Genomic DNA, 24,716 nt, shown 5'->3' with positions numbered 1-24,716 from the left:
TTAGTTTTGACATTTACCACAATTGCTTAGGTTTTTGTTGTTGTTGTTGTTTGCTTGTTTTTTTTTATCATGTCAGTAACTTTGTACAGACCAACAAAAACATCATGGCATTATTGTGGTTTACATGATGTCAAACATTTCTGGTCTCATATAGTTTGGTTTGTGCCACACAGTGTTTCTCAAAAAGGGTGGTCTATTTCTCCTACTTGAGCTGGTGGGGGCTTCTAAGGTAAAGTCATAGTGAGAATAAGAGCATATAAAAAAGTCATAATAACTGGTAGCAAATGGTAAGATTTGAATCCTCTTTTAAGAAAACTGTGGATGCAGTAGGTTTGTTGTTAGCCAACATTACTCTGAGCAGTGTTAAATAACTTGTTACTTAATTTACAGTAGGGTTAAATGTCCTGAAACTGTGTCTTTCTAGGACTTGTGCTAAACAAATGTAAGTTTGTATTGCCTTAATATAAATTCCCAAAGTGGCTTAATTGTCTGCATCTATCTACATCCAGCTGCTTCCAACTCAGCACAGCAACATGGACCTGAGATTGTTTGCTCAGCCACTTGAATGGAAAGAAACATTGTTTAGGCATGATTCAGTTAGACAGTCTATATTCTACAAGTTTAGCTTGAAAAAGTAATTGTGGAACAGATATATTTCTGACTCTATAAACCCCATGAAGTCAAGTTGAGAGTTTTGTGGCTTTTATTCCATTTCTTTTAATTATGAATCCATCTACATACATTTTTGGCATCTATAGTACTGTAGTGAAGAACCTTTATACATTGCATAAAACATTCTTTATAGTGGAAAAAAAGGCTGTTTCGATTGTTTTAAAGATGTTTTTTTTTTTTTTTTTGAGGAACTGTTCACTGAAAGGTTCTTTGGGGAACCAAAACTTGTTCATCTGTGGGATCGCTGTGAAATGAAGACAGGAACATGCTTTCCCAGATTCGATAGGAAATATGTCAACACTGGAGAAAACCCCATGAAATAAAGAGGTACATTTTCTTTCCAATGCTATTTCCCTAAAAAAAAAGTCCAAACGCACCGTTTTGTTTTTTTTTTTTTTGTCCTCCACACTGCAATAAATAATTTCAATTTGTGAATATTTTCTATGTGTTGTTCAATTCTGGCCCAGTATCCCGACACACTACACTCCATACACTATATGTTATAATGCAAATCTTAATAAATCAAACGAGCACGATGAGGAATAAAGCACAGCTTACACAGAAGCCCCTTTTCATCAATTGGAGAGCAAGTGATGTAGTGCTAAATTAAAAGTCTATTCTCACGAAGAAACAAACTCTTCTACATCATAGATGGTCAAAATTTTCATCTTGGGTGAATTATTTCTATAGCATTAAGAAGTTTTATAGTTGCATGCAATTGCTTCAAAAGCAAGCAGGTTTATAAAATGACATGGCTTTGTTTTATGTTGAAATGTTTCATTGCTGATAAAAAGCAGACATGTATAACAATGTCATTAATCATTAACAGGGAGAAATGCTTATCAATCATTGACCAATATGTAATCTACAGAGAAATAATAAACTGGTTGGCTTGTCTTGTACACAATCTCAGCTGTGCACTTGTATGCCGCTGTTTTTCTGCGTCAGATGGAATGCAGAGACAGGTTTAGACCTGAACTTCCGTGTCAGGCAGGAAGTGTTGGTGACTAAAATACGAGCGCGACAGCTCAGCACCCTGCTGCATGTGGGTTGGGTGGTGTCCACCGTTAAAACAGGAAAGAGAGGCATTTTACAGAACTTATTCATGACCCCATATCCTAGTTATTAGAACCGCCAAATCAACCAAGGTAAGTGATGTTTTTTCTCAAACAAATGTCAATTTTTAGGACTAGGTTCAGTGTGTTGTTGATTTTGTTCAAATACCTGTCACATCTGACACAGTTCTGTAGATTATTTTCATTAATGACTCATTTTAATGACTTGACAAATTTGTTTTAATGAAAACAAAAAGGACTTTAAATGCCAGACCAGTACCTGAATGTTGTACTGATGTTGTGAGTCGGTATATTTGACTATTGATTAGGGTCCAGACATAAAGATGACATGGGCAGATTTGCTTTTGAACAATATGTAGTTATAAACTGGACAGAAGGCACTGTGGAAAATAGCCCTAATTACTGACTCTTCTCTTCTGGCTGAATTAATTGTCAATTAATTCATTATAATATTGTTGTGAATGGTTACATGTTGCACTGTTGGACACAGCAAACAGTACAAATATCAGTACCATGTCAGTGTGATATTTGCTAATAGTTTTGGATTAACAGTAGTTTCATTGATCATTAAAGCTTCTCAAAACGTATTCCTAGTTTCACTGTGAATGAATCATCAGTGCACGTTATTCCAAATGTACAAATCTTTGTCTTTATATGTTTTAATCGAAATTTGATTATTTGAATAGTCCTCAACAATCCACTGAAACACCCACTTTACAGAATCCAAACAATTCCTGATGGATAAAATCATTGATTTGATTGAAATATGCCACAGTATGGAAGTAAAGTTGGGAATGTCATTTCATGTTGATTTAGAATGTTTTTTTTGCTGTTTGGCTTGCCCTCAGTTGTCCAGTATCTCTGTGAGTAATTATGTCCGTCTCATTTGGAGTAACACATGTTGTCAGGTCTCTAAAATAGCAAATAACAATAATTTGTACAATAGTGACTGAAGGAATTAGAATGTCGTCTACAAAATGCCATACAGAACAATGAGAACTGCATATGCATACATTTTAGCCTCAAAACAATACTTTTTTTTTGTCTCTGGCTCTACTTTTTTATGTTAAAGAGGTTTAGTGTTTCAAGCATAACAGCTCACAGGTTAAAGTATACAAGCACTGTGACAGGAATCACAGAACAGCACACCAGCTGAACTAAAACACTGTGCCCGAGTGTTTGATGAAGAAACAAACAGGAGACTGTTTTTCTATCAGGTTACCCCAAAGTCAACAGTCCGTCTGGGTCTGTAATGACTGTTTTCCCCCGACTAAAATAACTACTAAGGATTGATAGCATCTCAGTGATTTTAAAAAGCATTACTGCAGCAACATTATAGCTACTAGGCTACTCAGAGAACTGTGAAAATGAGCTGTTAAGATATTTTAACATAGTTCTTTCCCAAATCATGGAATGCTGCAAAACAGATGCGTTTATAGGTTTCCTTGTGTCTCAAAAGTGTACTTCTTTTTCAAAGTGGACTCACAATAAGCTAGTATGAGTTGCACACATTTATATCAGAAGTTTAAAGAGCTAAAGAGTTAATGAAATGAAACGTGTCCATCAACAAAATTCATAACTTTGTTACAGTTATCCTTCAAGGTAAGACCAGTTTGACTGCAGTAAAACTAAATAACTTCCTCGATATTTAATCCAAAGCACATGCAGTTGTGAAACAGATGGAAACATTGAGCTCATTTCTTTTCCAGACCTAAAATCCTGCATAGATGCCCTTGATATGGACTGTTATAGTTACCATAACACTTAACAAAACACATGAAAATGATTCTTGAAGTGTAAAAGATACTGGTTAATAGATTAATCAGTATCTTGATTGTCCTCATACGTGTCAGATAACCAAAGATGTACTCAAGGTTTCAACATAACTAATGCTGGGAAATTACATGATTTCATTTCTTCCTGTATTGATACCGCAAATCTATGTATCATAAATCTAACAAAAGACATTTGCTTATATTTTCATGAGAATATACTGATATTATAATAATGCCCGTGCTTATCATTTGTTTGGAAAATGACACGTATAAGAAGCACCGTATTGTGATGTTTGCGTAGAGATACAGTAGTGAGTGTCATCTGTTTCCGGTTGCTTTCAACATCTTGTGAGGGGAAGCGCTGTAACCACTTCCCCATGTGTAGCAGCACACAAACAGCTCTCTGATTGGCTGCACGGCAGTACTTCATTTAAACAAGAGGACGCAGCATTGTTTAACTCACAGGTGCAGGAGGTTAGTCTGACCCATATTAATTAAAGAGCTTGTTTTAGTTGGAGTATTAGCACAACTCATATTTGAATGAAGAATAACCTGTGTTCTATTGTTTTGTTCAAGTAAAATAAAAAATACTTTAAAAAATACTTAAATATATGCATTTATAATATAAAATATGATTTATTTATTTTTTTTCCAGAATGCAAAAAGATCTAGTAAACATTCTTAGATTAAAAAAGAAAAGAAAAAAAGAAACACAGTGAAGGATGGCTTGAGTCCCGTCTTCAGTGTCTATGGGATTTGCCCATTTTATCATTCAAGTAAAATGTTTCTCTTCTCAGACTGAAAAGTACGCTTTTTCTCAATAAGCCACATGAGGAATCATTCATGTCTGTGGCACAAACCATGCGATACAAGCTAGACGTCTATGTTTTAAAAGTGATTATGTGCATTCATTCAAAGCAGTTTCACAAACGAATTGCTGAATGTGGGAGATTAAGAGGGAAGTGGGCTAGAGTCGGGTATTTTGGATCAAGATTACAGATAATGTTTCTTTTATTGTAGTTGAAGCTGAAAACTCAGAAGTGAAGATAACAGATCCTTATTTAAACCGGCTCATATATTTTAACTGTGACAAAAGAAAAGTTTAATCTAAAACATGAATTGATTTATTCACTTACTGCCTCTCCAATGTCTACAGTAGAATGAGACAGAGACTGATCATACTTTCTGTAATATTGTACACGCAGGCAGTGCTGAGCGTTCATGAGCAGGATTCTGCATGTCTTGGCAAAGAACAAGTTATGCAAGCCATGCTTTTATCTATAGCCTCTGGATGGATATTGTGCAATGTTTAGCTTTGGGCAAGGTTTTTTGTTGTTGTTGTTTGTTTAGTTTTTTTACCCATGTGCACAGGTACTCCTCATTACTCTATATTGTATGTTACTCTATAAATGCACTCTGTATTACCAATCACATGCTGCTGTAACCATAAAAAAATGGCACCATCCAAATGACCAATTCTGCACAGCAATTACAAAACTACTTTTGTTGTCAGATTATGACAACACCAGTAGGACAAAAACTATTGTAACTTGTTAGATGGGAGGATGTTCAGCTGAGAATGCTGACTCACGTGTAGACTCAAATATAGTCAGGATGTTTGCATGCATGAATGTTCAGTGACGCTTCACATTATCACACTACAGGCTCATGAGACACATCGGTTTAACACATGGAGGAGAAAATAAAAGTGACAGTTTAATCTACATCAATCAGACGGTCATGCAAAAAGTTTCACAAGCCACCAGTTCAAGAGCCATGGGTTAGAACGATAACTTGCCAGTCTTTATTGCAAAATAAACACAGACAGTGCGATCAGGACCCAACATATAGTGGAGGTTGACCCTGTTCACTGTGAAGTTTACAAAGGTTTCCAGTATATTTATTAAAATGAACCCTGTCCTTCATAAGCCATAGTCGTGGCAACATGAGAAGTCACAAAATGATCAGCTTTTCTAATCTCCACTGATATAAAAAGAGAGAACACATGTAGTGATATGAAAGCAGCACAGTATGTTGCCATGGACAACGATGAAAGTGGCTATTATATACATACATATATATTTACAAACATATATATATATATATATATGTATATATATATATATATATAAATATAATCTAAATAAATTATGCATAATTTACAGTTTTTCAATAGTAAGTATGAAACAAGCATCCCCTTAAAGGGGTCATATGAGGCTTTTTTAAAGATCATTATTTTGTGTATTTGGTATAACAGAATAAGTTGACATGCTTTAATGATTCTATGCCCTGCCTCTCTCAAACGTGACATTTTCTATTAAGTCCCTCCTTCCGAAAGCACAGTCTGCTCTGATTGGCCAACTGACCCAGTGTGACCCATTGTGATTGGCCGAAAACCGCAAGAACTCATCGGAAATGTTATGCCCCATTCCATAATCGCGAGTTTCATCTTTTAAAATAAATGTAATCACAGTTAATAATGTCCTTAGTTTTACCATCAGTTCAAGCCCGAAAGAGGAACAGTCTCATGATAGACACAGTGATGAAGTCTCTCTCTTGCTCTCGCTCTCTTTCTCTCACACACACACGACGCGCAAAACTCAGTCAATAGCAAATACCTAAACTAAAAACAAAACATACTTACAGTAGCTGATTCAGAAGTGTCAGATTGTTGTAGCGAATCTGACTGACCTCCTCTCCTAGGTTCACGAAACGGTCGTCCATAAAATGCATTGCTGTTCTGTTGTAAGTAATCTTAAAGATTCCTAAATGCATCTACTTTCGGAAGGCCAAATAAAGTGGTTTTGCTTTTGCCTAGATACACACAGCAACTCCCTTCAACACTAACAGCGGTTACTGAAACCACATCTTCTTTCTTTGCGTGAACATTTGGGTGGCATTACGCGAATATTTCCACATCGTGACATAGACATGTGGAGGTGTGTTTGAATGAGGTGTTTTAGGGGGCGTGGCAGAGTCTTAACTTTGATAAAGAATATCTCTTTGGATTTGAGACTTTAGTCTTTGCAACTTCAGGGATCTTATTTATGCAGCTTGTAACACTCCAAAGAGAAAGAAAAACTTGAAATCACATCATATGACCTCTTTAAAATAAAGTTTTACCAAATATTTGACCTCTGAATGTAGTGACTGACCAAACAGGATCCATTATTCCAGAAAGTATTGCACATGGATATAATAAATAATAAATGAAATTACACTGAAAATGTGTGTGTTTACATTAAATGGTCAGAATGCATTTTGTTAAAACTAGGCCTGTGTTCATACCTCAAGTTCTGTGTTGAGTTTCTGTGCTGAACTCTATTGCGAACAATTCAATTCTAACAGTTCTATTGCGAAACTTGTTCTAAAGATGTTAAATTCTCATCTCCCAAATATTCCTGTTGTAGATGGATGACATTGATGCCATGTTCAGTGACATGATGCAGGAGATGGATCTCCTAACGCAGGTATGTTACTCATATCCTCAAGAAGGGAAACTGGCTAATCAGTGCAATGTGTGCCTTTGTGTGCTTTTAAGTAAAAACGGTATGGAACCACTTCATAAAAAGATATATGTCTAACATTTTTGTCAATAGAACACAGCAATTATATCCCATTCAAAAGGTTCAGGTTGGATATACGATTCATTGAAAATGTGGTTATTTTCTTCTTGCAGTATGAATTAGAGATGGTATAAGTCAGATGCTAACAGTATGAGCACAAAATATGAAACAAAAGTAGGAAGCACATATATTGAGCCTAATATGCATATCACATTTGTACATCAATAAGATTATAGTTCCTGTGCTGTTTGTTCTGTAGTTTACAAAAAAACAGTAAAAAACATAGCTTCAATATTTGTCTTTCATATGACTTGTTCCGCATTTGTCTTTTCACAGAGTTTTGAAGCAGAAATAGAGTCTGCGCCTTTGCCTAAACCTTCCTCCATTCCTGACCCTCAGGAAATGAACTTTTCCATTGGTTTCACAGATCTGAATGGTAAACAATATTTCAGCCTAATATTTTTCACAAGTGTCCGCTGTTTACCAAGATATTTCATCAAAAAAGGCTCTATTCATCGAGTGTTGCTTTTAGGAGGAAATTTGTGATTAATTAACCATAAAATTGCTTGAAATTATGTCTGAGGGCGGCTCAAAGATGCACAGATGGAGCTGTTTGAAGTGGAGAAAGTTTGTCTGCAGTCAAAGCTATACTCGTTCAAAAATGTATTATTTTATGAATTCCTTCCTCATTTCTTGATGTCAACGAGCTCCGCACATGACATTAATAAATTTCACAAATTAAGAACTTACTAATTTTTTATCTTTATTTTTTTACTTGTAAACCCAAAACTTTTTAATTTGAGGCCAGTCATGATTGACTGGCTCATTTGGTGGGAAATTGTTTATTTGTGGCCACAATATCCAACATAATCTCATGGAAATTGTAAATAAATTGTAAAATATTTACAAATGTGCAAGCGCAAGGATGGGGGTTCAAATCCCAAGGAACACATGCTAGGAGAAAATTGTTAGACTGAATGCAATGTAAGTGTCTGCTAAAATGCATACATTTTAATTAACTGGTGGGTTATTTGTATGTTCATACTTTGTATATCCTTTATATATTTTCATATGTTCTAATTAAGTCTAGGTGATGGGGTTGGGTGGACCTTCATGCTTATTATTAATCCTTTGTTTTTTTATCATGCTTAAGAAATTCATATGAAATAGCACACCACTCCCAATGTGACATTTATTTAATATTTTTTTTACATTGTGACCTCTAAAGCATCTCTGCATGATCTGGAAGACAATGACTTGGACGCCTTGATGGCTGATCTGGTGGCAGATATCAGTGCCACAGAAGAAAAGTTTGCCACAGACAGAGATACGTTTAGGGGGTCAGCTCCAGTTGCCTCAATACCCTCTCAGTCTCAGAGTAATTTTAGCCTCCTAGCATCAGCTGACACCTCCAGACCTGCAACTTCCTTCAACTCCATTGCAGCTCAGCCCCCACCACCCACCTCCAAACCATCAAAAGTAAGTATCATTCTGAATGGTATGCACACCCTCAGGCCTCATGCGGTTAACACGTACATAGTTGAAGGTTACAGGGTTTATTTTAACATAACCAGGCCAAATGTGTGTGAATATAATGGAATTTAAGTAAAGCCAACAAACTGCAATAACTTTTTGAAGTATGAACCTTATGAATGTCTACAATATCCATTTCTACTCAGTACATAAAAAGAAGCTTAACCATAAAATGTAATTATCCTCATGAGTGCAATGTTAGCTGAGCTGGATATTCATTGAATGTTATTTTCTGTCTAGACCAGTGCTTGGCAGAATGTACAGCAGGAGATATCCAGACGGTTTTATAATGCAGATCAGCTCTGTTTTAAAACCTTAAGTGAGATGCCTACCCAACAAGCACTTGAAAGCATTTCAGATGTACTTGTTCTTCACCGATGTGAAGGCTGTTCTACAAGTTGGGCAGCATAATTGTATTGCATTCTGAGAAGGATAGCATTACGTACATCTTTCTTTGGATCCCAGAATGCCTGCTGATATTTTGGAATATAGGCTATTGAACAAACTTGAAAATATTTGTATTTAATTCAAATTAATCACATTACTAGCTTAATTTCTGTTAAAATTCTCTGACCTCAGACTGCAAGACCAGACAACACTATACCATCTTCCTATGTCATTTTTATATTTAATCTCCAGAGAGTCGTAAATAAACCTTGCATTTCCCATATACAGAGCCCTTTAATGTCACACTGACCACATGACACCACACACATCATTTTTTTTCTCCTCAGGAAGAACTAGAGGAACAGATGAAAGCAGATAAGATCAAGCTTGCTTTGGAGAAGCTAAAGGAGGCCAAAGTGAAAAAGGTGAGAGATAAAGTCGTTTGAATCATTTTTCCGTCTTGAATGGACCTGAATGACGTCGAGTATATTATTTATTGCAGTTAGGCACTCCTCATGATGATTCATGCTGGCTTTGGATATTCTAAAACGAGCCTGTCCTCCAACAAAAACGACCATATAGGTCGTTTGTGCAAGCACCTTATTACGACCTATATTTACGTTTTAAAGTTAAGTGGCCTCGGGCGTAAAAATAATGACAGTATCGTGTTGCGTCTGTCGTCATGAAATGACGTATAACGTCATTACCAGTCAAAAACGCAATGTGTGGACTTTTTACACCGATCTCACAGTAATTCGCACATATTTTACTAGGTGGCTTATTCATTCGAATGAACGCATCTAACCCCACCCCTAAACCTAGCCCTCACAGAAATCATGCTAAATTATGATTTATTGAGCATATACTTTTTATGTGCACGTCCCTTCTCTGGGATCAAACCCATGATAGCATGATTACATATCAAGGTATAACGCAATAACCTACCAACTGAGCTACACGAAACGCAAATCAGAGAGCAAATAAAAGAGTGCAAAACATTAATATGAAAACGACCTATTGCCGATAGGGGCGCAATTGTAGTATACGCTCTGATGGGTCGTATTTCAGGGATTTGGACAAACAACCTATATGAGCGTATTGATTGGAGGACAGGTTGTGTAAAACAGCTGGAGACCTTCACAGCATTGAGAGTTGCTGTAGGGTAGAAAATGCTGACTGCATTGGGTGAACTAGTTGAGAGGACATCCACCACACTGATCCATTTCTAAGAGAGTAATAACATCAGTCAGATCAGGGCATTCTGGAGCATGCCTGCACCCAGCTGATCGCTCTGACATCTTCCCTCTCTTGGAAAGCCAAAGGAGGCGTTATGTACTGTAGGACGTCCCTTTAGAAAAATCACAAACAACATCTGCTTAATCTAAAGCGTCTCCCCAAGACCTTAGAATAAGTTAAAAGAAACTGGAGATTTGCACCAACACAAAACACACCATTTGCTAGCATTTGTTGGAGTTTCCCATTTCAGATGCAAAATTTATAGAAGAAGAGCATTTAAATAAACGTACCATGATTTCCTTATGTTTGAAGAAGTCAATTTACTTTTTGGTAGTAAATTGAAGTAAAAAGACCTTCAGACTTTAAGTAGGTACCTTATAAGTAACATCAGCCAATCAGCAAACAAAACGTATTCTCACTAATTGATTGTTTAGGGCTCTCAGTTTAATATTGTGCCTGGATGCTAAGTTCACTGGATGCACAGCCAAGTCACAGACAGTAAACTCAATTAATACATGGTTTCCCCATTATATTTCTTGCATACTCCATGCTCTTGCTATACCACAATAGGACATGGATCTGGAAAGTTTGGTTTGATGTGTGCTGTGTAACATGGTGTTAGAATACTGCAAATCACATTCTTTTGTAAATAGTTCCAATGTTTCATCTTGTCTTGTCTCTTCATAATCTCTAGTGTAAACTTACCTTAGCAAATGCCCTCCAACAACACCTCAATGTTCTCCTTCTCTGAACATCCACTAGGGGCAGTGCTGCCCTGGTTGAGAAATGCGGTCTTGGTCTTGATTTAGACTCTATACTTTTCAGGTCTTGAATCAGACTTTATTCAGGCCTCTGTCTTGACTCTGACTCAGCCTTCTTTAGGGTCTCTGCCTGGACTTGGACTCGACCCTTTGTCAGGTTTCTGTTTACACAGCGTTTTTAGCAAAAAAATGGGAAACCTAGTTTATGAATGAAAACGCTACAGTTATTGTTTCCATGCGAACACCCAATATGGGAATCTTTGAAAACTGTGATGTCATGCATGTGCATAGTATGTGTTAGGTATGTAGACATGCGCAGTACGTGTCGATTTTAAAGACAGGCGCGCACAAACATACACAACAATGGCAGAGTATATGGTTGTTGCTGCTCAAGAGTTTGCTAATGCTTCTTCAGCAAAGTGTGGATTTACTTCACCAAAATTACAACTAACAGCGGAGACGCATCATATACATCATATAATCGTCAGTTCCCTATAGGTACTGTTTACTAACAAGTGACAGTGCCAACTACTGGCCTGGTAAAGGTAATAGTGTTTTTGGCCATTTTCGCGGATATGTCTAAACGCCAATCATTTTGAAAACGTTGTCCTGTATACACAAACCTTTTTAAAATGCAAGGGTAAAACTTTTCAATTTTTGACTACATGTTTGTCATGTAAATGTAGCCTCAGACTTGACCCACGTCAGGTCTTTGTTTTAACTCGGGCTCAAACATCTTCAGTTTTTGTCTTTACTCAAGACTCAATACATTTCAGCTCTCAGTCTTGACTTAGGCTGAACCATCTTCGGGTCTCAGTTTTTACTCTGACACCACTGTCTTCAGACCTCTGCTTTGACTCAGACATAACACTTCAGATCTCTATCTTAAATTGAACTCAGTCATCTTCAGGTCTTAGGCTGGTTGACTCGGTCTAAACCTTTTTCAGGTTGATGTCTTGACTCTAACTCAACATTTTTCAAGTATGTGTCTTGACACAGACTCAATTGTCTCTTTAGATTTATGCTTGATTCGGACTCAGCAATTTTTAGGTCATGGTCTAGAATTGGACTTGACCATCTTCAGGTCTCGGTCTTGACTCAAGACTCATCCAACTTTTGGTCTCATTTTTGATTCAGACTTGCATGAGCTGATCTCAACTAAATAACTGTCCAAAATTATCATGGAAATGTATAGATCCATAATCATACTATCAACAATTGCATAAGTTAGGTGTATTTTTTTAGATCCATAATCGTACCATCATCAACTGTCAACAATTGCATAGGTTATGTGTATTTTTGTGTCTCGTAAAGTATCATGATAAAGTATCATGAAGAAGAAAAGGCTCTTGAGCAATAAAAGAGCAAGCTTTGAGTAGTCATTGTTTGCAATAATAAGGCTCAGACTGCAGGATGGATTAACAGTCTGGTTTCTTATTATTCTGGTTTATAGGTTACATGACCCACACTGAATTAATGCCTCCACTTAGTGATCTAAAGTTGGTTACTCAAAGTGGTTTATCCAGTGTGCAGTATATGTTGTAACAGTGATTGCAGCAAGAACATAGTTAAAGTTGCAATGATAACTGAAACAATGTGGTGATTCCAAAACATAACTACAATCAAAATGAAACCATTCTGAATGCACTGATCTACACTTTTAGCATGATTGTTGATATTCAAATTTCTCGCACCATTGCAGACTAGGGCTGTCAAAATTGCTCAAAATTGACATTCGAATATTCCCTCTAAAATACACGAATATTCGAACTATTCGAACATCTGGTTGCGCATGTTGTCAATGACGCGCATTACGTCAATAACAGGCAAAAATAATAAAAAGAGACATAACTACTTGTATAGATAGTCTATTTAAGTTTAAACGTATATGACAACGTATTACCTACACAAAAACAAGGAAATCAACTAATGGCCAAGACTGTAGACCTCACGCTCTCTCACCCTCACGTTCTCTGCGCATAATGGTTTAAATGAACAAACAAATTTTTGTGCAAGCAATTTAAGGTCGCGACTGTTGTCCCAAATATAGCAGGCTTCATTCAGTGATTGAAACAAATATTATTAATTGAAGTTTTACAGCATATAGAACTGACATTGAATGCTCCGAGCGAGCTGTGCTGTGGTAAACATGGAACTTTTCCTTGACATGAAACGATAAATAATCAAACCTCGGATCCATTGCTTGAAAGAACTCCCCGAAGCGTGCCCCATCCGCGATACTGATCGATCTCGTGTACTTAAAAATTAACTTAATTATTTTATCCGTTATGGCCTCTTGTCATGTTGCAGACAAAGTGCTTGCGGCGGGCGATGCAAAGTAACGTTAAGTGTCAAGACGTGACTGTTTAGCTGGAGTTCCACACATTATGCCATGCTCATTTGGGTGCACATTTTTGAGATGTGACCTCATGTTGCTAGTTGTCGAATGGTATGCTAACTGTATCTTAAATAGCTTGCATACAAAATCTCGCGGGTCAACAATTTTACCTCATTTTCTCTGTTGCGGTCGAGTTGGGCTCTGCACTTGCTGGCATCTTCCATGAAGACGCGTCAACTTTCAGCAGTGATGCTGTTCCAGACAGTGCGACTCCTGTGAGGCTGTGACCTGTCCCTGAACCCTCAGGCGCGCTAGCGCGCCCACTCGCAAAAAAGAATTTGAATATTAATTTTCACCTTCGAAATTCGTTTTTTTAAAACTATTGGAATACATATTCGAATTTAAAATATTCGTTGACAGCCCTATTGCAGACCCAGTAGTTCCCTTTAAATGTATTGTCATTCCCATGCTTCCCATGTATTTCACAGAAAATGTATATATCTATAAAACCATGTACATTATATATCCGTCTTCCAAACATCTGTGTATAGGCTCTGTTAAAAAGACAAGCACAGCTTGTCACCAGTATGTGCTTATGTCTGGCTCCTACCAAGCTCCTTAACATATTTCAATTAAATTTTGTTGAGCCAGAATTCCACTTTGGTTCACTTTGCAGAATATTCTGACCAAGAACTTCTAAACTTGGTGACATCTTATGACCAACATAAACTGTAAAGCATTCAAAGGTTCCAAATGCAGATGCAAATCACCACAAAAAACAAACAACATGCAGTTATGCTGTAAACTACATTTCGTTTAACCTTGTTATTTATGGTTTGTTGTGTAGCTGGTCGTGAAAGTGGAGTTAACGGATGGCAGCTCAAAGACTCTGATGGTAGACGAGAGACAAACAGTCAGAGATGTGATGGACAACCTGTTTGAGAAGACACATTGTGACTGCAATGTGGATTGGTCTGTGTGCGAGACCAACCCTGACTTACAGACTGGTGAGTATCATCCGGGTACACACAGACCTGCATGTCCATTCACTTGACATTAGCTTTCGCGATGATTTCAGATGATGAAGTATGTTTTTACTGGCGTGCTGACAGCCAGGCTGCAGTGAGCTCAGAGTACAGAGCTGACCTTCCACTATACACATTCACTCTTATTCACCAAACAACAGGTGGGTTTAATTTACTGCCCCAGACACTGTCACTCAACCTCTCATGAGGAAATACAGTCCTTATGATCAAAATCCCCAATTTCTCTTTCTCCATCTGTTGCAAGGCTTCATCTGCAGCAATTACCATATGTTTGCTTTCTGGCTGCCAAATTTTAGATGAATAGACTGGATTTATCTTGTGTTATTCCATTCGTTCTTGTCCCTAGAGAAAAAGAAGTGCACCTGTGGTGTACTTTAAAACATAAAAATACATTTAAAAACAAAACGGTACTTGCAGATAATATATTAATTGAATAAAAATGCCACGTAAGTGTACGTAAACATTCACTCAACATAGTCTTGAAAGTTTAATTGCAAGTATATACTTTTAACATTTCATATACACTACAAGTGCACATTTAGTGCACTTATTTTTCACAAGAGAAAACACATGGAATGGTGGAAACCAAATGTTATAGTTTAACTATTTGCACTACAAAAAATTGACCTCTTTGTTTTCAAAAGTATTTGTCCCTTATGCTGCTTTATATTGGTATCTCTCACTGAAAATGAACTGTCAATGCAATCTTACCCAAAATAATGTAACTAACCAACTGTGTTAAAGATCTTTGCTAGGTTCATTTTAGACAAACATGATGATATTTCATACTCTATTGGCATTTCTTGCTTTCTAAATATACAGCTCTTCACCAACATCTACTCCCATTTATTAAGAGTACTTTCATCGAGCTGAGGGACACAGGAAATCATACATATGCTCAGGGAAAATAGCTTCCATGTTATGCCTGTGAAGCAGACTCACATGGGTGTAATGCCAGTAACCACATCAAACATCAGACCACCCATAAGATCTCTTCATTCCAGTTTTTAATCAGTATATGTGATATTCAACTGAGAATCTGGGAGGTTGCAGACAGTATATATATATATATATATATATATATATATATATATATATATATATACCACAGTGTCTGGGTTGGCACCAATGCACAGGAAAAACCCAGCATATGGTTAATGACTTAATGATAATCATTTTGGTAACACTTTAGAATAAGGAACAAACATATTCACTATTAATAAATAGTTTTCCCTCAATAAACTCCTAATTTGCTGCATGCTTATTGTAAGTAAGGTAGTTGTTTGTAATAGTTATGTTTAGGTATTGATTTGGGTTAGAGGATCTAGAATTATTGTGCAGAATAAGGTATTAATGTGTGCTTTCCAAATACTAATAAACAGCCAGTATGCTAATATGCATGCTAATCAGCAACAAATTAATTGTGTTCCCTTATCTAAAGTGCTACCATCATTATTTCTGAAACTATTTTTTCAGGGGATCTTTCGGCTTCATTCCAGTAAATAAGCCAAAGGCATGTTAAGTTAACCGTTTAAAAAAAGAAAACAGCTTACACCAGTTACTTTCAGAGGAAGTTTGAGCTTGCTGTTTACTTTCATGCTGTGTACTTCTCATGCTCAACAAAATGTGTGTTTGTGCAATTAATGTTAAACATCATTTACCATCAGTGCTTGCAGAGCTGCAAGGTAAATCTAATATCATGGGCTTGGATTTATTTATTTTTATTTATGAATGTTTGTTTTAAATATTTGATCTCACTTTATATTAGGTGGCTTTAACTACTATGTACTTGCATCAAAAATGAAGTGCAATGTACTTAATGTGTTCATATTGTTTTGCAAAATATAGTCTTTTGCTGCTATTGAGGTGGGACACAGGTAAGGTTTGGCACAGGTTTGGTGGTATGGGTAGGTTTAAGGTGTAAGGGATGGGGTCAAGTGTGTGATTATGAATGCAATTACATAAATTTATTACAGATTTATCAAATCATTAATTTCAATTTTTAGTAGTTAAGGACACCTAATATAAAGTGGGACCAAATATTTCAAGTTTCTGTGGATAAAAGTGTTTGTCAAATGAATCTTTACAGATCTTAAGTTTTAGGGGATGGTATTGATTATCAATATTTAGTTATAAAAATGACATTTGAACTGAGTTTGAACTTTCCACAGAACGAGGGTTTGAGGACCATGAGAACCTTGTGGAGCCTCTTTCTACATGGACAAGGGACACGGAAAACAAAGTGCTTTTTCAGGAGAAAAAAGACAAGTATGAAGTGTTCAGAAACCCTCAGGCAAGTGTTTGGACAGCTATTTGTGCTTCTCGATTATACAAGTTAAATGACTAATAAATAGCTTATACTTTAGGGACCAGTTCTCACAATTATCAGACTGTTTATTTGTACTTATAAAGCACATATTAATGCCTTGTTTTGCACGACTCTTCTACATCCCTTAATCTTACCACAGACCTAAACTTAGGAGCTACGGAGGCAAACGTCGTAGTTAATCGTGAGAATTGGTCACTAAAGTGTGACCAATAAATACTATAAAAGTGTTAAAAATAATGGATACTTTTCCCTCTCCTTTGCTTGGAATAACTGTTACATTTCTAACACTAAAACAACTTCTCTATTTCTTGTGCCCTGTAAGTCCACTGAAAATGGAACAGAAATTAGGAAAGCAGTTCATCTCAGCACATTGAGAGGTTTCTCTAATGGTAGAAATCTAGAAGTGGCCATTTGTGTAGAAAGATCTGTCTTTAAAGGTGCCTCGTGGTGATGTACATGAATACTTGATGATCAACTATTGCAGTTCGGCTGAATGCTAATCCATATCAAGTCAATTCCGATTTCTTTTACAGAATTTTTATTTGTGGAAAAAGGATAAGAAATCTCTAACCGACATGAAAGAGAAGGACAAAGAACAGCTTCTGGAGGTGCGTCTGGCTTTAACTTTGATAGAATTGAGAGGCTTTATCTAAAGATACAGATGAAGACATAGTCTGATCCAATTTCGACATAACTTTCTCACCCTCATGTCATTCCAGTGTGTGTTCTGCAGAAATGTATATGGAACCACATGAGTGTTAGCCCATGATCGAAGTCTTCATGTCTGTTTTTGCATTTCTGGGTTTAGGAGAACTTCTGTGGAGCGTCCGTAATTGTGCCCGATTTGGAGGCTGTTCTGTATCTGAAGGAGGATGGCAAGAAATCGTGGAAACAGCGCTACTTCCTGCTGCGGGCCTCTGGATTGTATTACTCACCCAAAGGCAAGACAAAGGTCAGCTCAGGCAATCCAGACAGTAATACATACAGTGTATTTTGACCAGACATGAAGTTCAGAAAAATTTAACTCAATGTACATTGCATTGCCACAGTACTAAATAGTGCTGTCAACCGATTAATCGCATCCAGAATATTTTTGTTTGCATAATAAAAGTGTTTTCTCTTTGTATATTTATTATGAATATACAAATACACACACATGCATTTATACATTTCATTTTTATATATTAAGTATATTTATAATATAAATTATATCAACATAGATAGCCTAAATACATGTAAATACTTTCAAAATGTATGCTGTATGTGTTTGTATTTATATATACATAATAAAAATACACAAACACATAATTAATGCATCAAAAACATTTATTTTTAGATGCGATTAATCGCGATTAATCGTTTGACAGCACTAGTCCTAAATAATAACTGGCTTGGGGAAAAGGACAAGTAACTACATTTTGATGAGTTATGGGTTTTTCTTTGTCTTCACCAGGCTTCACGGGATCTTGTGTGCTTGGTTCAGTTTGACAATGTGAACGTCTACTACTGCAAAGAATACAGAATCAAATACAAAGCACCAACAGACCACTGCTTCATTCTTAAGGTACGGTTTCAGCCCATGGTTTTGAAAAAGAAACACATCTAATTGAATTGAATGTGCACTTTTAATGTACTTGAAATCTTGAAACATATACATACAGTACACACACACGCATTCCAGGTTAAAATAATTTTTAGTATATTAAGTACAAAATCTGTGCACGGAAATGGAACACTTTAAGTACATTATGGAATTGTACTTATTTTATAACCTGGGATATATAATAATATAAATATATATGCATAACAAAAGAGGGTGTTTAAGTGTACATAAAGACAGTACACATTCTTTCAATAATCTTTTGTTGTGCTTTAAAGATGTACACTTATTTTGATGTGTTTACTAACACACTAAACTTAAAGCACATGTAAAGTACTTGACTATGAATGTAGTGTTATAGTTGATGTTACATTTAGGGCCCTATCATACAGCCCATGTAATGTGGCAGAACGGAAGTGTTTTGGTTAGTTTCAGCCAGACGTAATTCTCATTTGCCTGTCTTGCTCCGCATTGTTTAAATATGCATTTGCGCCCATTTATGCGCCCATGGGTGTGCTGGTCTAAAAAAGAGGTGAGTTTAGAGGCATTGTTGGTGCGTTGCTATTTTGAGAAACTAAAAAAATAGACTGCACCATAGATCAACTCAAACTTGGTCTAAAGTCTGGCGCAATATTTTTCTTTATTTCTTTATTTTCTATAGGCAGGTGCACAACACACGCACACTTTGCTTATTACACCCACAGGGACGAAGCACACAAATAATTTTTGAAAAAATTCAATCCGCCATGTAATAGCAAACCCACCATGACGCGAGTGCAAGGGGATGGGAAAGGGGACTCTGATTGGTTTATTACACGTTAAGCCCAAAAATGTTATCTAGCAAAAGTGGATTTTGGACATGCCCTGAGTGGACCTGCGCCGTGGGCTTTAGACCATGTGCTTAGATCGCTAAAATAGGGCCCTTAATGTTAATATATGTAAATATACTAAACTGCTACAGTATGATTAAAATGTGTAATGACAAATATATTTAAATACAAATGTGATGCAATATGTGTTTTATATATGTATATATATATATATATATATATATATATATATATATATATACACTTTAAAATGTGTGCTTTTTCACAAAGGCATACAGATGTTTTCTTAAAAAATGCATGTGTTGTGATGATTTGCAGCATTTCTTAATATGCATGTGTTGTGATGATTTGCAGCGTTTCGATATGTGTTGTGATGATTTGCAGCATTTCTTAATATGCATGTGTTGTGATGATTTGCATCGCGTTTCGTTATATGTATGTGTTGTGATGATTTGCAACACTTGTGTTGTCAAACTGATGAAGATGTTTTCTTCATTTGCTGATGTTTTTTTCAATTTGCATGTGTTTTCTTAAGTTGCAGCGTGTTGAGCTTTCTCGGCCACCGTAGTTTTCATATTCAAAAGTCAAGTTTTAAAATAATTTTCTTCCCAACAGACAGTCTGCAACCCTGAATTTATTTTAAATGTTGAAAATGATGAATTCCCTAAATGTTATGTAAACACAAATGTAGTTTTGAATGAACAGATCTCTGCATTACCAGTGCCTGTGTATAATAAGTTCGTTTTGCAACACTTACACTTAAGTTCTCAACTATATTAACAGAGTTCACAGAGTGATATATTTGTACAGTAGTTAGTTCCTGATTTATTACACATGTGTAAAAAGAAGCAAAGGTAGATGTTCCAAGCCTAATATGGTCTTTTGTTTTCAGTGTTTGTTTAGAGCAGCAATAGTAAGAGTAATAACACAGAGAAGCTTCAAAAATCTCATATTTTTAAGGAATGTGGTCATTTTTGTTTACACAAATTGTGTTGATGTTTGTTTATAAGGTAGATCTATTTTAAAGTAGTTTTAATTGCAATAAATAAATAAACACTCCCCTTTCTATAAAATACACTGAATTGTGACACTGGACAATTTTAAAACCAAAGCAGAACTTTTCATAGACATGGACATTAGCAGTAGAAACATGAGGAAGAACTAGGGTGGTGGTACTTGTTTTCCTGTTGTTTTTCCAGAGTCTAAACTGAGATTTTAGCAGTGTTTACTAACTTGAACATTCTGTGAGTACTGCAAAGAAATTATGCTTCTTGGACTTTGGTCCCTAAAGCAAATCCTTGTTTTAAAATGCTGTTCTATCAGCAGTAGTAATGGACATGAAAGCAGACATGAAAGACGTGAGGCTTATAGCACCAGAAGCTGTAAATCACATCCCTCTTAAAGCTTCCATTTCCCCCTGAGATAACAAGAAGGAGTGGTGCAATGGTATGACTGGGTCAGAGGTTTGAAGATGACCTTACTGCAACCCTTCAAATTGCTCCACTGGTCCAAAACTACGTATCTGAATGAAATTCCTATTTAATTACTAACCTAGTAGTAATGGCAGACCAACCAGTGTTAAGGGGCAACCTCAGCTTTTCAAGTCATGTGCCATAATAACAAGGATCTTTAGGTGCTTCCGGCAGTAGGGCATTTATCTGATATTTACGCACCATAAATCAGCTGGGTTCTCTTTTATACATGTCCGCTAAAAGACACTTAAGCTGGTGGGTGTAACTTCCAAACCCTGGGCTGCTAAACATAAACTGTGCAATAATTATTTTAAGGTGTGTCTCCTGTATTCCTACTGCTTAAATATAAAATAAGTAACTAAATGACTACCCACAAAGATAAAAGCTAATGTGTTGCATTTAAACTTCCAGAATCCAGGAAGTGGATGGGGGAAGCATCTTTTCCTGTTTAGTGAGCATGGATGAGAGCTGACATTAGCTGTCGCAACACAAAACATAAAGGGATAGGGGTTTGAAACTTATCTATAGAGACAGATGAACGTCTGGCTATATTGCAATATTACATTTATCATAAAATACATTTTTTAATTCATATTTTTTTTATTGAAGCTAAATTGCTTTTAGATATATCTTACATACATTCAAAAAATCAGATATAGGTTCTAAAAATATATCAGAAAATACAAACTGAGTGTCTTCAACATAATAATAATAATAATGATATTAATAATAATGGCATGTTTCCTGAAGATACTACCTAGAGGAGGTACATATAACGAGAACTACAGAGGGCCTAAAAGCAAGCCCTGTGGCACTCACCACTACCCTTTGTATATTTGGTTCACACAGGATGGGATCTCAGGCCTTTCCAAATGGATATTTTATTATTTTAGTCTATGGTCTAGTAGCCTACTACAAGTAGTGAATGTTCAAAACTTTGTGTGTGTGTGTGTGTACAGACAGTTTTCAGAGCCTGTCTGTAATTAAAGTCTTTGAACACAATTTAAAATACCTCAAACTAACTTTTCTCCAGTCTACACTGTTATATTGTGTGAATTTCTCCTAAGAATATGAATAAGTAGTGAAAGTGTGACTATTGCTTAATTGTTTTTCTAATTTTAAACAAGTCAAAGAGACAATATCACTGGCTACAGATTATTTTTGGACAAAATAATGATAACTTCACTTTTGAATAAAAAAGCTATTTTACCAACATCAATCCACAGGAGACAAAAAAATACCTTCCTATATATATGATTCTAACAATACCAGGTCCACTGACATGCTAAACTCTTGCCAAGGAAGCATGACAAATCATCACATTTTTTGTAATACTTTCCAAGGGTGTTTCAGGCTATGTCTAAGTTAGGAGTGTCTGTGTTTTATGTTAGTCAAGCAATTGGGAAATAAAATGCAAACACATGATAAAATGCAATACATGATGTAGATCCTAGCAATAAACCTAGCAAACTCAGACTGTGCTCCAACAGAAAAGGACATGCATTATTTACACAACTTGTGCAATAATGCAACATCATCAAGTACAACACTGTCTCTGCCTCTTTTAGCGATTTAGGACTAATCCTAATGTATGGCATTAGAGGGGTGATGGAAATCAAAATTGTGATTTTATTGTGCCATCTACTGTCTCTGCTATGCAACTACAGTTCAGTAATAATATTAATACCCTTAATAATTTGTTACCAAACCAAAGAGAAAAACACAAACAACAAAGTGTATTTTCAGGAAACTGTACAATGATCATCAGGGAATTTTGTGGAATGTAATAGGGAATACAACCAAATGCAGTGTTATTAGGTATCACAGCCTTTATATCAGAGTACAGAGTGGTTGATATGGTTACTGTGATCTGTTTTTCAGCATCCTCAGATTCAGAAAGAATCACAATACATCAAGTATCTGTGTTGTGATGATGAGAGGTCCATGACTCTGTGGGTGACTGGAATACGTATTGCAAAGGTGAGTGGAAACCAAGCCATAGAGCATACATTTGTAAATATTTATAAAGTAGATAATGATAAATCAAAAGAAGACATGAAGCATTGGAATTATAATTCTAGTTTACAATACAAATATGTACACTGTAAACTTTAGCTACTGTATGTTGTGTCCGGTTCTATCGTTGAACTTTGTCTTGGGCATTAAAGGAATAGTTCACCCCAAAAAAAAAATTATTTCCTCATTCTCAAGTTGTTCCAAAACTAGATATTTTGAAGAATCCTGGTAACTGAACATTTGCTGGTACCCATTGGCTACAAGCATCTATTTGGTTACCAACATTCCAAATATCTTATTTTGTGTTCAACAGAAGACAGAAACTTGGAACAACTTGACATTCAGTAAATGATGACAGAACTTTCATTTTGGGGAGAACTATCCCTTTAAGTCCTTCTACTATTAACAGTCTTGTTTTGTCATGATTTCTTTCATAGTATGGTAAGCAGTTATATGACAACTACAAGGCTGCTGTGAGGAAAGCTGCAGGCTCTGCGACCTGGGCTAACCGCACTATCCAGACCTCCTCCAGTGCATCGACACCCTCCCCTACACCTAAAGGTACAGATAATTGAGCTTGACAGATCATCATAAAATGAATCATTGATCTTGCTATATTAACATGTTAAAATGATTCTGAGGACATTTAGAAAGGCTTGTATGTATCTTTCAGCCAAAGCTGCAAATGGACATGCTCCTCAGCCTGCAGTGGAGACCAAGGTACCTCTCAATCTATCAGATGTTTTAGTAACAGAGAACATGGTTAAAAATAATGTGCTTATCGCTAATATTATAGGTACCAGTTCTCACTATTAACTATTTGCTTATTAACATGGCTTTTCACCCCCCCCAAAAAAGAAAATTCTGAAATGTGTGTTTTCTGAAGATGAATGAAGGTCTTATAGATTTGGAATGACATGAAGATGATTAATCCATGACAGAATTTGAATTTTTGGTGAACTGTCCCTTTAACATTTTGGCTGTTTAGTAATACTTATAAAGCACATATCTTGCATGACCATATTCTACATCCCTAATCCTGCCCAACATCTAAACTTTACAACTACTTACCTAACTATTAATAAGCAGCAAATTAGTAGTTTATTAAAGAAAAAGTCGTAGTTAATGGTTTGTTAATGGCGAGAACTGAACCTTAAAATAAAGTGTGACCATATTATCATATAAAATGGTATTTTTAAGTGCACTTTCAAGTGTGTTAACAAACAGTCATGCATTTTTTGGAGACTTTAAGTAGACTGCAAGTGCACGTTCAATACAATTAGGCACACTTCTTTTTCAGAAGGCTATATGTTCCTTGAGAATCTTCTTGTAATATCATAATTTATTTAGAGTTCTCCTGAATGTTATTTCTGGTTTGTTTTTGAAGGGTCCTGGCAACCAAACATCATTTCCACCACCTCCGCCTTCGATGGAGATCCTGCCTCCTCCTCCACCTGACCCCATGTTGCCTCCTCCTCTCTCTGCTCCTTCCAGCACAACTAACGTTAACAAGATTCCTCCTCCACCTCAATTCCCACAGTCCTCCTTCCCACCTCCACCCATGGATGACCTGCCTCCTCCACCACCTCCTCCAGAAGATGCCGAGCTGCCTCCTGACTTCCTGCCTCCACCACCACCTAGTTTGACATCTTACGGGGGAGCAGCGCCCCCACCACCACCACCTCCAGAGCCCCTTTCGTCTCTTCCACCACCTCCTCCTGCTCCCCAAATCTTTGCATCTGCAGGTGGAGCACCTCCACCCCCACCTCCACCTCCACCCCCAGCTCCTGAACCGGCTGCCCACAAACCCACTGGCACCATCAGAAAAGTGGCTCCATCTCCACCTCAGAGGACTACACCTCAACTAACAGCACCATCAGGTGGCGACTTCATGTCAGAACTGATGACAGCAATGCACAAAAAGCGCGGTCAACAATGAACCTGAAGACAGACAGAGCTACTTAACATGTTTTCATAGTTGGACTGAGGAACTGACCCCAGAACGGTTTTTGGTGTGACATTAGGACAAATTGGAATCTTTTAATGTTTTTGTTGTTTGAAATGTTTTTATTACACCAC

At 36.6% G+C, this 24,716-nt stretch overlaps 1 protein-coding gene across 1 annotated transcript; it reads left to right on the top strand.

The window, feature by feature from the left end:
* The first annotated feature begins 1,672 nt into the window (after positions 1-1,672).
* Positions 1,673-24,683, top strand: apbb1ip (amyloid beta (A4) precursor protein-binding, family B, member 1 interacting protein). Its single transcript, XM_059524338.1, has 14 exons — positions 1,673-1,820; positions 6,934-6,993; positions 7,426-7,525; positions 8,318-8,568; positions 9,357-9,434; positions 14,192-14,351; positions 16,562-16,683; positions 17,253-17,327; positions 17,528-17,671; positions 18,173-18,283; positions 22,503-22,601; positions 23,075-23,198; positions 23,311-23,357; positions 24,025-24,683. The coding sequence occupies exons 2-14, from the start codon at positions 6,934-6,936 to the stop codon at positions 24,574-24,576; spliced, it is 1,923 nt and encodes a 640-aa protein (XP_059380321.1). The 5' UTR covers positions 1,673-1,820; the 3' UTR covers positions 24,577-24,683.
* Positions 24,684-24,716: the final 33 nt, after the last annotated feature.

Source organism: Carassius carassius, chromosome 35 (genome assembly GCF_963082965.1).
Source record: "Carassius carassius chromosome 35, fCarCar2.1, whole genome shotgun sequence".
NCBI classification, from domain to species: domain Eukaryota; kingdom Metazoa; phylum Chordata; class Actinopteri; order Cypriniformes; family Cyprinidae; genus Carassius; species Carassius carassius.
This window is presented reverse-complemented; position numbering and strand designations above follow the sequence as displayed.

Bases quoted from the DNA above. Each gene is read 5' to 3' on its own strand.
- apbb1ip (XM_059524338.1), top strand. From the start codon at position 6,934: ATGGATGACATTGATGCCATGTTCAGTGACATGATGCAGGAGATGGAT. The intron at 7,526-8,317 runs GTAAACAATATT...TGACCTCTAAAG, and splicing joins TGGTTTCACAGATCTGAATG to CATCTCTGCATGATCTGGAA. The intron at 17,328-17,527 runs GTGCGTCTGGCT...TTCTGGGTTTAG, and splicing joins ACAAAGAACAGCTTCTGGAG to GAGAACTTCTGTGGAGCGTC.